The following is a 14,223-nucleotide window of genomic DNA, read 5'->3' on the forward strand; positions in this document are numbered from 1 at the left end:
TACAGCACACGGCAGGCAGAAAACTATTCAGGCGAATCGATATTCTGCGCCTTCATATCATAACTCAAGTTGCAGTTGCCAACTCACGGCGTGTATCGCTGCGAGTGTCATCACAATGGAACAACGTAAGGCAAAGCAATTACACCAGCAGTATCAATTATCTGTGCATCAGACCAGACTTGGTCTGATTCTGCAGCCTCAAATGCCGCAGTTTTCCGCTCCTCACCATCCTGGGAAAACAGCCAGTCCTGATCGATGAAGTCAGAGAAGTCCTGAGCTGGAGGTATGGAGTACAATTGGTTCAGGTACTTGGTATCAGGGTGAGGCTGCTCCCGATAACCTTTGTTACTCCTCTGACCAGATGAAGAAACTGAAGAGATGTCTCCCTCCGAACAACGGGATCCAGTGATGGCACTGTTGTAGCCATCCTGAGACTTAGGCCAGGCTATCTCGCGAGTGTTCGTGCCAGGTAGTTCTGTAGAACTATAAGGTGTGATCCGCTGAGAATGCCGGTATATTTCTTCATCCTTGGTAGGGGACGCCTTTGGCATCTTAGTCATCGTCATACTGTGTTCTGTCAACATGTTGCAAATGAGACTCAAAATTTTAAAAGTTGATACACTACTAAAGTAATACAGTATTACTTCATTGTATGCTTAGGCTATGAAGGACTGAATGCTCAGTGCTCCAACAGCAGGGGGACGAGGGGGATGGGAGGAGGCAGGAGAAATGCTCATTGGCCACAATGTTAAAACAGAAAGAAAGAGGGAGAGAGAAAAAAAACTCACCATCTGGAGAAGTATTAGCGTCAAAGTCTTTCCGTTTTTTTACATTGTCAGACGTGAACTTTTGCCCATTAAGAAAACCCGAGCACATAAGATTTTGTACCTGATCCTTTTTTGCACCAAGATCTTCATGTTTATGCTCATTCATGGTACCAATTTTCTCCATTTCTTTCTCTTTATTTTTGTATTCAACCTTTCTTTTCTTTACAACCCTATCTCTATCTTTGCCTTTAACAGCCTTACAATAGTTTGTTTTTGCCTTCCCCTTCAACTCCTCCTTCTTTATTTCGTACGGATTGCTGATTCATCTTGCCACGGCAATTTTTAGCACTTCGATTTTCCTTTCCCATCATACCACCTTTGGTGTTACTTCTATCATTTTTCCCTTTTGTAGAATGGACAGATATTTCTGGATCAGGTTCCATTTCTTCTGCCCTCTGCAATCTATTTGGGCTTAGTGTAAGTCTGCCATTTGCTTCTCTCCCTGAACCTGATACAACTGGCCTAGCAGTATGTACATCTTCAGAGCTTCGTCGTGCATTAGAATTATCCTGCTGTACGTCCACTCCATTACAACTGTGATTATCCTGCCATATGTCCACTCCATTACAACTGTGCTTTCTCCTGGAATGCATTTCAGCTGATCCAACTTGAAGGCTCTTCCCATTCTTTATTTTAGTTTTAGAATCAACACCCCTGGCCATTCCCTTTTTATTAGTACGCACAATATTATCACTCTTTTGTACCATCCCATGATTGCACTGTGTTGCTTCTTCAGATTTCTTAACCATTCTACCAAGCGAATTCCTTTCTTTCTCTTTAGAACCAGTAACACAAATGCTATCAGTGCTCTGAGGAAGCAAAGATATATTATTGCCACATTTGTGGTTAGCATCACCTTCTTGACCAAGAGTTCGGGCAATCAACTCATCTGTTGGTGTAATATCTTTGACTGCTTCATTCTTCCCTCTTTCTTCTGGTTTTCTGTTGCCATGTTTATAATTCTTCTCAGTGTCCTGTCTCAAGCTTTGTTTTTTGTCTTTATCTCTGTCCTCATTATTTCTCCTGTCTCTATGCTTCTCTCTTTTGTGTTTCTTGTTGTGCTTATCTTTCCTATGATCTCCATCCTTTTCCTTTCTTTCTCCTTTTCCCCTGTCCTTTTCCTTTCTGTGCTTCTTCTCCTTGTGCTTTTCCTGAAAAAAGTGGCATACATTCAATACTGATCATTCTTCCTAGCTCTTTGGTACATACTAGGACAATATTGTTAATCCTCATTGTGTTTTAGAGATGAGTATCATCATTGCAGGAAGGGATCCTAATCAGGATGTATATGCTACTTCAAATATGTTGAAATACATCTGAATCAGAATTTAAGATTCAAACCAAAATCTGCTCAAGCAGATCACGTAGAAAACTTATTCCAAGTGATTTGGTTATTCAAGACAAAAGGTCTGCACATCCAACTATTGTACTTCAAGGTTAATTCAAGCACAATAGCAAGGTGCAGTGAGAAAGGAAAGCAGGAACTGGACGCGACCTATGAATGTTCATAAATTCAAAAGGCTACAGTAGGGGTTAGGGCCACTCAGGTAAAGATTTGGCACAGTGGCACACAACAAAAGAATGTGTGGAGACTACTGCAAAAGTTCAGATCAAGTATTAATGTGGTATGGGGCATACGGTACACAACCAAGTACTAATAAATAATTAACACATAGGGATGTGCAGACTAACAGAAAAATATTTCTTAATCATCCAGCATGACTAGGGACTGAAACTGAAGCATAATATCTTAAAAGTAGAGTCCCCTTCCTTTTCGATAAACTATTGGCCAATAAACAATACTAGGATAAGTGACAAAGAACCAGAGTGTTTACCATTCTCAAACATGGCCATTCTAGTATATCGATTTATCAAAGAGCATTGCATAGAGTAAGTACAGCTGGGTGGTTTGATAGGATCGCCATTTGGTTATATTCACGAAATGCTAAAGATGCTACTTAACTTCTGAACAATCCCGACATAATTTTCTGAACAACCCAGCCACCAATATGGTAAAGGGCAAAATGTTACATCAAAATGCTAAGTGCAACTTATGGAAAGTCCAGACAGATTTTTCATGTGACAGGCCATGTTTTCTATCCTGAAGCGTGCTCATTCACTACCAAGTTAGTCTAACAACAACCATTTTTTGTGAATCATCAAAGTATAGCCTATTATGGCAAGTGATTTCAAAGGGCACAGAGTATGAAACCTTTTTCAGCAGATCCTTGTGCTGCTTCTCCCTCCTTGGCATTGCTTCATACCCTGGCGGTGGGAATGGGAAGCACCGCGACATCATGCCACACCTTGTAAATTAACCACAAGACTGAATCCCCAATACAACAATTTAACCTGCAGTTCTCCAGAAGGGTACCCAAAATCCCTCTCATCCACCATATCCCAGTTGGTGGCGACTCCAGCAAAACCAGTGCGCCACAGCACCACACCACTCTTCAGGCTGTGACGCGGAACAATACCCAAATACTCGAATCAAATCCTGTATCTATCCCTGCAGCGATCCAATCACCCAACTCCCGAATCGAGTCCAAAATCCAAATCCCTAGCAAGTGCTGTGGTACAATCTATCAGTCAAGAGCAGTAAGTGCAGTCCTCTTCCATCCGCTCACTCCCCGCCGTCGATCCCCACCCACAGCCACAGCAGGCGGACCGACGTCCCCGGCCCCGCGCCCCAACCGGAACCACCAGCGTCGCCGTAGGCTCCGACCCCGCCGACCACAGCAGCGGCGCCGGAGACGCAGCGCATCAACGCGGAGCCGCAGCACAACCCCAGCCACCTGCGCCTGGAGCCGTACACCGCGGAAGCTTCCAGAACGTAGCAGGGAGCCGGAGTCTTTCGCGGCAGATCCTCCTCCCGATCTCGGATCAAACTGACGCTACAGGCCCCGATTCAGCGAGCAGAAAGCCCGAAACCCAAACCACACTTGCTCCCCACCCCTGAATCGGGCGCTCGGAGCAAAACGGCAAAAGATCCCCGCGCGAGCAGATCGGGCAACGGCGTGGTCCCCACGGCGGCGCGCTCGGGCCGCCGGTCGCGGGGAGGTTAGCTAGCGGGTGGCTGGTTGCAGTCGATTGGGGGTCGAGCTCCGCGAGGAAGAATCGGGCTGGCTTGGCTGCTGCCTCTGCTGCGCGCCTGCGCTCGGAGCTCTGTGCTGGCCGGTTGGCTTGTGCTTCCCCGCACCGCAAGTCGGAACGGAACCAGTGTGACTGTGACGGCAACCAAGCCGGCGACGTTTGCGGAGACGTGGGCGGCCGCGGTTGCCACCCGGGCGACAGGTGTCGGCCGTGGCTCCGCCCACCCGGCCACCCGTTACGGGAGGATCTTCCACAAGGTAAATGTTTCCTCCGTCCCAAAATATAACTACGTTTATACTTTTTCAAAATTAAACTTCTTCAACTTTGACTAAAAATAGCGAAAAATTACAGAGGTTAATAATATAAAAGTTACATTAGTAGATTTATGTGAAACAAACTATTATAATATATAAATTTTTCAGTCTGAAATAATATATTTTTAGAGATATTATTGGTCAAAGTTTGAAAAATTTAACTTTAAAAAAAGCTAAACGTAGCTATATTTTGGGATAGAGGGAGTATTTTACTTTTCTATCCACCGCGTGTTGTTTGCTCGAACAAAACATAAAGTCGAACCTCGAATCTCATACGCTACCGAGGATTTTTAACCACTACTCCTTCCATCCTGTAATGTAAGGCATCTTAGTATTTTTTTTGATAGACTAAGGCTGTAGTGTAAGACATCTTAGTATTTTTCTGATAGACTAAGGCAATGAGAAAATGATGTATTTGATCCCTATTTAATGTCTTATTTAATTATCATTTGCTGATTTTTAGCAGGTTAGGAATAATAAATTTCCAAAATAATCTAAAATATTTATATAAATTTTAAATCATCTAATGCCTTGCGTTTCAAGACGGATGACGGAGGGAGTAGACTACATGTGCTTTCGCTTCCAAAAGATGATAGGTTTACCTGCTTGCGCATGTTACTTGCTGGACTGGGCTGCGGCCGCAGCTAGTGTCGGATTGGGCTGTGCGCTATTGGGCTTCAATTGAACTGTGCGATTCTCCAACTTTCTATCGAAAGATAGAAAAGCCCCCGATGCAGCCTGCCTCGAGCAATAGAGGGAAACCGACACGCTCGGCCTGATTCTGCTCCCCAGCCAGGCCCATCCTGATTCCGACTTTGTCTCGTAAGTATCCCCCGCTGTCGATTGCAGAGGAGAGGGAGATCTGCCGCAGCCCACGCCATGATTCCCTGCAGCAAGTTCCGGCGCCTCACGCGCAGCGACGCCGGCAAGATGGCCCCGGGTTGGGCGACGCTGGACCGGGACCTGGTGGAACTGATCGGGGCGCGGGTGCTGGCCGGCGATCTGCAGGACTACGTCAGGTTCCGCACCGTCTGCCCTCACTGGAGCGCGAGCACCGTCCGGCCCCAAGGCCGCGGCATCCTCGACCGGCGTTTCTACCCGCGCCGATGGATGCTGCTGCCAGAGGGCCATGGCCTCTACCCTGGCCACCCTAACCTCCGCGGCTTCGTGCGCTTCTTCAACCTCTCCACCGGCGCCTTCGTCCGCGTCCACCTCCCACTCCTAGCCGACCACGTCGTCCTGGACTCGGTCGACGGCCTCCTCCTCCTGCACAGCGACCGCGACACCGCCATCCGCGTCCTCCACCCCTTCACCGGCGACGTCGCGGAGCTCCCGCCGCTGGCATCCCTCCTGCCGCAGATAGAATCCAACAACTACGGCGAGCTACATAAGCGGAGCAAGCTCACGAGAGTTTGCACCTCCATCACCGTCGGCTCCACCGGGGCCATCACCGTCATGCTGGTGCTTGACCTCCTGCACCGCGTAGCCCACTCCACCACCGGTGACAGACGGCGGACTCTCTCTGCCTGGAATCTCAAGCCTTTGATCAAACCCGTGTCGTTCCAAGGCAAACTCTACGCATTGCAGCCCATTGTTCGCACGCGTAAGGTATACATCTACAAGATCAATCCACCATGCCCAGATGCCAACGAGGGGCAATCTCATCTTCCACTGCCAGAGAAGATTGCTGAATGCCCATTGGAGAAAATTATTTACATGCTGAACTTTGTGGAATGTGGCTCGGAGCTCTTGCTAGTTGCCTACGCTGATGCTTCTCACTCAAGGCTGGTAGTCTGCAGGTTTGCAGACCTGGTCAGAGGAAAGATTGAGCCTGTAACGAGCATTGGAGACAACGCCTTGTTCATCGATGAACGTTGTCTCTGTGTCTCGGTCTCACCTAACAGGGGGAGTTCGAGCCTTGCTTCCATTCCACGTAACTCTATCATCTGCTGGCACAAAGTGCCAGTAAATCCTGGTTTTGCAGGGCCGGCTCGTTTTGGGCAATATGACCTAGGTACTGGCATCTGGACACCAGCCAGTGATGGAGACATTCGCCAAAGACCACCGCCGAGGCCCCATACACTCATCCATCATATCTTTACTTGTTGCAATCGCAGATATTGGTAAGTCAAGAAATCAACTCTCTGTCTGCTTTCTTGTTTAGCTTTCACAGATTATTTTGAGGGGTGAATTTTCCTGGTGCCAAATGTTACTGCTGAGGAAAAAGAGTTCTTTTTTTTTCCTTTGAATCCAAGCTAACGTGAACCTTGTCTCTATCTACACAGGAATAAGGGCCTCATGTTTTGCGTTGAAACAGAGCCTATCTGGATGGTGAAGCAGAATCTGCGACATGCGGTAATTAAGTTTGTGTGCCTGCCACTTTTTTTTTCTTAACATACTCAAGTGGCTCACATCTGCTTGTTACTCATCGAACAATTTGGGGTGCTGTATTGCCACCAGTAAAGATGATATTTTAAAAAAGTAAATCTATTCTATGCGTGCTTAATATTGTGGAAAAAATATGAAGGGTAAAGTCAGCTATACAAACTTCATTTAACCAGGATAAAATTGACAGCTGTGGAAGATGTCAATTCTATTTATTAACTTTTTGATGTTCAGAAAGTGTATTTTGCTATAAGTAGTTTTCTTTCATTTTTGAACATATTTGTTGTCTTGGTATTTTAGTGTGCTGACACTCATTTCGTGCCCTTTTTCTAGGCTTGATGGCATCCGGTTGCAACAGAGGGCTATGCTCCACAATGTCTGGAGCAAATAATTATCCATTTGCTCTTGAGGTTTTTTGCTCAACGGTTACTGCAACCCTTGTTTCTCCATGTTTGTCAGTGTGTATCATTATATTTGCGCATTTGGGAAAAACAAATGGTCTAGCTAGTGTTTTTCGTTGAAGTATTTTTCTCAAATACGCAGGTGAGCTGTGTATCTTTGTATTAAGAAGAAAGAATTTCAGTACAACGCGCTATAAGGGCCCGCGAGGCCACTACGAATTACAGAGCAAAACGTAGTGAAACCATGAGCAAACTAGAGTGACTGCACCATGCTCATCCTCCCGTACGGCTCTTTTATGCGGTCAGCTCTTACCTCCCGTACGAGCAACACTCATCGCACGCGCATTCTTCTTCCGGCAGGATGTTCAGAGCTCCGACCTCAGTGCGAGGCACCATGCTCATCCCATGTGGCTGCAATGCTTTCCATAGAGAAGTTGACCTTCTCTACTACAGGACTCGTTCTCGATTTCTCATCTCAGGAGTCATTCGAGCATGCAGAAAAGCGCACGAAGAGAGGTCCTCGATTGCCTGACAAGCTTCGGTGGATGCAGGTCGCACACCCAGCCAGATCAGAAATGTTACCGTGCGGCTGTGCAGCACAAAGGGCAAAAAAAGGAGCACTAGGGCAGTAGGGAAGGCAACGCCACGAAACCCTCTTGTGAGAATTGAGATCGTGTTCTAAGACAAGATCTGCTGATGAAAAGCGAAAGTTTGAGCTCATTCGTCCAATGATCCATGCGAGCGTAGCAGGAATAGATGACCTGCTCCAAATTTAAATCTACCTTTTGCCACTAACAACTGAAGTGCAGTATTTGACCTTTTTGGTGGTCTGGAATTAGTACCGTGTTTTGACAAACTAGGTTTTCAATTCTCATGGGATGAGAAAAAGGACATACATGGTTATTCAGTTATTATTGCACGAGTCCTGGATGTGCAGGAACCTTGTGGTCAAGGTCACTTTGTCCTGGAAAACAGTTTTCAATGCCCTTCAGAAGTTAGATGCAACAACAAGTACCAGCAAAATGAATTCGCTTAACAATTCTTAGGTTTATGGGTCAGGGGGTGGGCACTGTTCACAATCTTAGCTGGGTTTCTTAGTGATGTACATGCAGATCTATTTAGTGTCATGAAAAAGGTTAGAAGGAACAAACACACATGGGGTGAGCAATTAGCAGTCACTCAGGATGCAATTAGCTGGACAAGACAAGCCGCGAGCTTGCATTCTCGGTGATCAGGGATTCAGGGTATTCATGCATACGCTCTGTTCGCTTGGGTGATTTCGGCTGATTTCGGCTGGTTTAATAGTATTCTGTGAGGGGAAATAAGCTGAAATAAGCCGAAACAAGTCAGAATAAGATAAGCGAACAGAGCGATACTCCATGGCTCTTTTGTCACTGAAAAGGCAGAAGCTCTTGTCAGAATTTGCAAGTTGCGAGGAAGCAAGGGGACCAGAGCTAGATGAGGTCAACACCTCCCTAACCTCATGCTGATGCAAGTCAAAGTCTCAAAGATTTCTTAATCCTCCAGCTCACCATGTCCATGGGGTGATGGGGACCAAAGCTTGTGGTACAATAGTGACAATGAAACCAGCCAGGCCTAATTGTACAGTACCAGGCTAGGGCAGTGGGGATTGTAGACTTTGTGTAGCTGTATTGTAGCTCAAGTGGTACCAGTAGATTGTGTACTAATTTAGCATGCTGTCACTGAGTACTTAGAAGGACTGATTAGTTGTAAAGTTTCCATACAGTAGCTCATTGTAGTAACGCTGCATTGATCACTTGACCTTTTTGACATCAAGCAGGTGAGAACATCAGAACACCTTCAGTTGCTTACTTCAGCTAATAAAGGGGTAGGGCTGAGCTGAGAGCGATGCCAGTTGCCAACATCAATCCTGAAGGTGCCCATTCCAGCATCAGATTCAAAATGTCTTCCATGTCTGAAAAAGATTACGGCAATTCAGTCTTTGTTCTTCATAACCACAGTTCAGACTTTCAATGCTCAAAAAACTTCAGAGTTTCTGAGGGCTTGGTGCCATAATTCAAACAGTCAGTGCTAAAAAAAAATCAGAGTCTCAACATGTGTGTGTGCATACTCAGTGGTCCAACTGGAGACTGTTCAATGTTTTTCTCTTTCAGTTTCACTGACTTGAACGGTGGCGTGAAAACGCTGGAGTTGTCGAGAGATTGGCTTTGTTTGTTTGGATTGATCCAGTAAACTAGATCTAGAAAAGAATCTTTCATGCATGAGGTACTAAATGAAGTCCATTTGCAAAACCTTTTTAGGGATGGATGTAACTTTTCATGACAAATCTAATGACGATAATTAATCCATAATTGGCTATAGTGATGCTACAGTAACCATCCTCAAATCATAGATCAATTACCGTCATTAGATTTGTCGCGAAAAGTTATACTCATCCCTAAAATATTTTTGCAAATGGACTTTATTTAGTACCTCATGCATGAAAGATTCTTTTCTAGATCTAGTTTCCTAAATCAATCCAAACAAGACCATTATTTGCCTCTTCGCAGTTGGAGGGAGACGGGAGCTGGGTGCCATAGTGTGAAGGCAGGAGCCGACTGGACAGGGATCGTCCTCACGGCATGGATGATGGTTGATTGCATCTGATGGGCACATGGATAACGGGGCTAAATGCTAATGGCCATGGGAACGCACTGAGGTGCTTTGGAATCCGAGGTGCATGCACTCAGAGTAGAATGTCTTCTACATTTCTTCATCCTTTCAGATCACTATTGCTAATCCAACAATGCCTCAGTTTGGAATGCAGTCGTGCAGATAAAACACTTCCAGTTCGCGTAACAACGCTCCAAACGGGGATCAGCCAGGTGTCCGCATAGGCCAAGCATTGCAAAAACTGATGCCGCAGCTGCAAATGCTACCTTACCAATGGGAAATGGCCTCTCTGTTCACACTGGCATTCTACTGATCTTGCACGAACAATAACTTAGAACAGTTGCAAGAGGCCAAGAAACCAAGGACTGTACCACTGTACAGACTGTCCCTTTTTCCCCCGTCGTGTACACCATGCGGAAAAGGAGCTGTACCAAGGCCCAAACAAATTCATTTGCTGTCTACTCTCACCAGCCACCTACCTCACGCGCATTGCAACAAAATTCAGAACCGAATGCGCAATCGCTCCACATGCAGTAAGATACCCTGGTGCAGAGAACCACAGCAAAAGGGCAAATGCAAAGCACAAATTTGCACAGGTTTGTATATGGGGGGAATGCAGGAGCTGCATCAAGTCCACCGCCAAAACCTAAACAATGCTGTTTTGGCAACCTGCAACCGCTTGGCGTTACATCAAGCACAGCATCTTTGAGTTCTTGACGTGATTCATAGGTCAGTGAAATCTAGTATCTGACCAAAAAATAGTAATAATCTGAGCAGAATAATCTGAACCAAAAGGAAGCCAATGACCTATCTTTGCTCAGCCATGGCTGTCCTTTGCTTTGCTCTGTTGTCTATCTATCCCATACCCTCCTTTTTTTCTACTTTTTTCTCAAGCTTAATTTAGCCATGGATGGATCCTTTTCCCTGCCACTAAGGACTACCATGACAGCATCATGAAGACGCAAAGTGGCAAGGCTTAAACAAATAAGCACTTACAAAGTTACAGGACTCTGCTAGCTAGCCTCCAAGGACAAGAGAATGCACATTTGGTGGTGGACGGCCGGACCGGGGAACACGCCGCGGCGGCGGCGGCAGCGCGGCAGCTCATGATGCGGCAGACATGGCCATTGATTTCCTCTTGGTGGTCTTGCCGGCGAGGACATTGCCGCCCTTGATGTCGAGCTTGTAGTACCGCACGAACCAGTCGACGAAATGCCGGAGGCCGGCCTCGAGCGAGGTGGCGGGGCGGTAGCCGAAGTCGCGCGCGGCGTGGGTGACGTTGGCGTGCGTGAACGGCACGTCGCCGTTGCTCGGCATCGTGACGACCCGCTTGTTCGCCTTCTTGCCGAGGAGCTTCTCGAGGATGGCGACCATGCGGGTGACGGGCACCGGCGAGGTGTTGCCGAGGTTGTACACGCGGAGGGGCGCGGGGCCCCGCTTCTTGCCGGACTTGGAGCCCGTGCTCTTGCCGGCCGTGTCGAGCGCGCCGAGGCAGCCCTTGACGACGTCGTCGATGTAGGTGAAGTCGCGGCGCGCGTCGGCGCCGTCGGCGGCGCGGAAGAGCGTGATGGGCTCGCCGGCGACGATGCTGCGGGCGAAGGAGAAGTAGGCCATGTCGGGGCGGCCCCACGGCCCGTAGACGGTGAAGAAGCGGAGGCCGGTGATGGAGAGCCCGTAGATGTGGTTGTACGCGGGCGCGATGGCCTCGCCGGCCTTCTTCGTCGCCGCGTACAGCGACGCGGGGCGGTCCGTGCGGTGCTCCTCGGAGAAGGGCGCGTCGGTGTTGAGCCCGTACACCGACGACGACGAGGCCCACACGATCGCCGGCTGCGGGTCGGCGTGCTTGGCCGCGGCCTCGAAGAGGCTGACGAGGCCGGCAACGTTGGAGGCCACGTACGTCTGCGGCGCCTGCATCGCGTAGCGCACCCCCGCCTGCGCGGCGAGGTGCAGCACGTGCGTGAACGGCGCCGCGGCGAAGAGCCGCTCGAGCAGCGCGGCGTCGTTGATGTCGGCGTGGAGCACCACCACCCCGCGCGACGCGAGCAGCCGCTGCCGCGCACGCTTCAGGGCGGGGTCGTAGTAGGAGTTGAAGTTGTCGAGGCCGAGCATGCCGTCCCCGCGCCCGCGGAGCGCCAGGGAGCAGTGCGCGCCCACGAACCCCGCGGCGCCGGTGACCAGCACGGACAGGCCCCCGTCCCGCCGCGGCGTGGCGCTGCGCCGCACCTCCCGCTCCCACGCGGCGCCCCCGTACGAGGAGGCCGGGGCCGAGCCCCCCAGCAGGCTCCGGTGCGACGACCGCGGCCGCGCCGCGGGCGACGAGGGCGCGGCGTTGGAGAGGCTGAAGGAGCGCGAGAGCAGGGACGGGTAGTGCACGGCGAAGAGGACGACGAGCGCGAGCGTGGCGAGCACCGTGGCGCGGAAGAGCAGGTGCGAGGACGCCGACACGAGCTGCTTGGCGCCCGACGCGCGCCGCAGCAGCACCGCCGCCCCCGCCGCGTGCCGCTCCAGCCTGACGCCCTTGGCGGCCGCGTCCACCACGCCGGCCGGCATCCCCCCCTGCTCTGCTGTGCCCGCCGGTGGAGCTAAGGCTGAGCTTGGTTGTACAGCGAAGCGCGAATTGGGGAGCGAGCGAGTGAGCTGGGGAGTGAGGCTGTGAGAGTGATGGGATTGTGATGAGAGCGAGAGCGTGTGGGAGATATAGCGGAGGTGGAGAGGTGGGCGCGCGGGGCCGCTTGCTTGGGCTGTGGCCGGGAGGGGGATCACCGCGTTGGGGATGGCATGTCGCGTCGCTCGCGGCGGGTGCGTCTGAGACTGAGGCCGCGTTTAGTTCCCAAGAAGTTCTAAATTTTTTCGTCACATCGAATTTTTCAACACATGTATGAAGTATTAAATGTAGTTAAAAAAAATAACTAACTACACAGTCTGACTGATTACCACGAGATGAATCTAACGACGTTAATTAATCCATAATTGAACATTAATTATCAAATAAAAACGAAACATGCTACAGTGTCGTAACCCAAAAATTTTCGCGATCTAAACGCGGCCTGACGGCCTCACTCTCCGTGTGTCAGGATTCACCGCGTGAACGCTCGAGGGTGTGCGCGGGAATGAGTGAGCTTTTGTCTGCTTCCGCCAGGTAGCTGCCGGCCAATCAACGCCGTCCAAGTATCAACCGCAGAGCTATGCTCCCTCTCTGTTTTTTTTTTGATGAAAACTGTAAACTGTTTTTTTTTTTGAAAACACAGGAGTAGTCTCTCTGGCGGCCTGACTCTGGGCCCCATTTTGGCCTATGCGCCTTGTGCCTGTCGACTGTACTCCCTTCTCCGTCCCTAAATAACTGTCTCTAAAAAATCGTATTTTCCTCACAAACACACTTTCCGGACAACACTTAAAAAGAACATAAGAAGTAGACTGTAGAGGTGAGTGAGACCATGGGCCATGTCGTTGCTAGTTAGTTTTTACTGCTCTTTTAAGCCGTGATGTGTGGGGGAAGAAAGGATCAATCCCTATGTCCCGTCATGTTTTTCGTTAGGCATGGTCTCGTACTATCGTAGCCGGATGCCGTTCTCCTGGTTTTGGAAAAAAAAGAGAAACTTGGACCATTGTGTTTTCTCCCCAATTGGACGGCAACACCAGTTTAGTTTAACTTGCATTGCAAGCGTAACATGGGGAGCACTGATAGGCAATCAAAGGTCGTCTTTGTTTCCTCTCGCCCATTGACCTTTTTCCTCTTTACTAACGCCTTGTTTAGTTTCAAAATTTTGGTACTGTTTGACACTGTAGCACTTTCGTTTGTATTTGGTAATTAGTATCCAATCATAAACTAATTTGGTTCAAAAGATTCGTCTCGTGATTTACAACCAAACTATACAATTAGTTATTTTTTAATCTACATTTAATGCTCCATGCATGTGTCCAAAGATTCGATGTGATTGATGTGTAAAAATTTTGCTGGGTAACTAAACAAGGGGTAACATGGGGCGCTAGCGCTACGGCTGTACTGTGGAGTACCGAGCTGGTCGCCACCGCCGGTTTGTAAAGCCGTGGTGTGACATCCCGAAAACTCACCAAAATAAATCATGCGCTAAATTTGTTGAGCTCGACTCAAACCCTAACCCTAACTTCCCGGAAACCCTCCTGCTCCGATCTCCCGATCCCCGGAGATCTGACCCGACACCCGATTTCAATCCACGTCTCATCTCCTTCCCATCCAACGCGACGCGTCGTGACCGGCCGTCGCGAATCCCGCCCCCTCCTTTTCCCTCTCTCCTCCGGCCGCGTGCCCCACCTCCCGCGTCCCGCGTGGCCGACCGCAGCCGCGGTCGCCGCTGGCGCGCACCGCCCCTCCCCCTCCTTTTCCTTTCTCTCTCTCTCCCTTTTCCCCATTTTCTTTTTCTTCATTTCTTTTTCCTATTTTTCCTTTTTTTCTCTTCACCCTTTTTCCTTTTTCTTTCTTTCCCTTCCTTCCTTCCTCTCTTCCTTCCCCGTCGCGCCTGCCCCGAGCCGCCTCCCGCTCCGAGCGCCGCCGTGCCCGGCTCCACCTCCCCGCGCACGCCCAGCTCGGCC

At 49.3% G+C, this 14,223-nt stretch overlaps 2 protein-coding genes and 1 pseudogene across 3 annotated transcripts; 1 reads left to right on the forward strand and 2 right to left on the reverse strand.

The window, feature by feature from the left end:
- Positions 1 to 4,046, reverse strand: LOC120678957 (annotated as a pseudogene). The gene is made up of 3 exons (XR_005676903.1): positions 3,040 to 4,046; positions 789 to 1,978; positions 1 to 574 (listed from the first exon to the last, which is right to left on the reverse strand). The product of XR_005676903.1 is annotated as a serine/threonine-protein kinase PRP4 homolog (transcript).
- Positions 4,047 to 4,873: 827 nt separating this feature from the next.
- Positions 4,874 to 6,361, forward strand: LOC120678271. Its single transcript, XM_039959407.1, has one exon. It carries the CDS (start codon positions 5,114 to 5,116, stop codon positions 6,359 to 6,361), a length of 1,248 nt encoding a protein of 415 aa, XP_039815341.1. The 5' UTR covers positions 4,874 to 5,113.
- Positions 6,362 to 10,226: 3,865 nt separating this feature from the next.
- LOC120679954 (UDP-glucuronate 4-epimerase 6-like) lies at positions 10,227 to 12,331 on the reverse strand. The gene has a single exon (XM_039961613.1). It carries the CDS (start codon positions 12,202 to 12,204, stop codon positions 10,759 to 10,761), a length of 1,446 nt encoding a protein of 481 aa, XP_039817547.1. The 5' UTR covers positions 12,205 to 12,331; the 3' UTR covers positions 10,227 to 10,758.
- Positions 12,332 to 14,223: the final 1,892 nt, after the last annotated feature.

This window comes from Panicum virgatum, chromosome 6N, assembly GCF_016808335.1.
Source record: "Panicum virgatum strain AP13 chromosome 6N, P.virgatum_v5, whole genome shotgun sequence".
Classification (NCBI taxonomy): Eukaryota; Viridiplantae; Streptophyta; class Magnoliopsida; order Poales; family Poaceae; genus Panicum; species Panicum virgatum.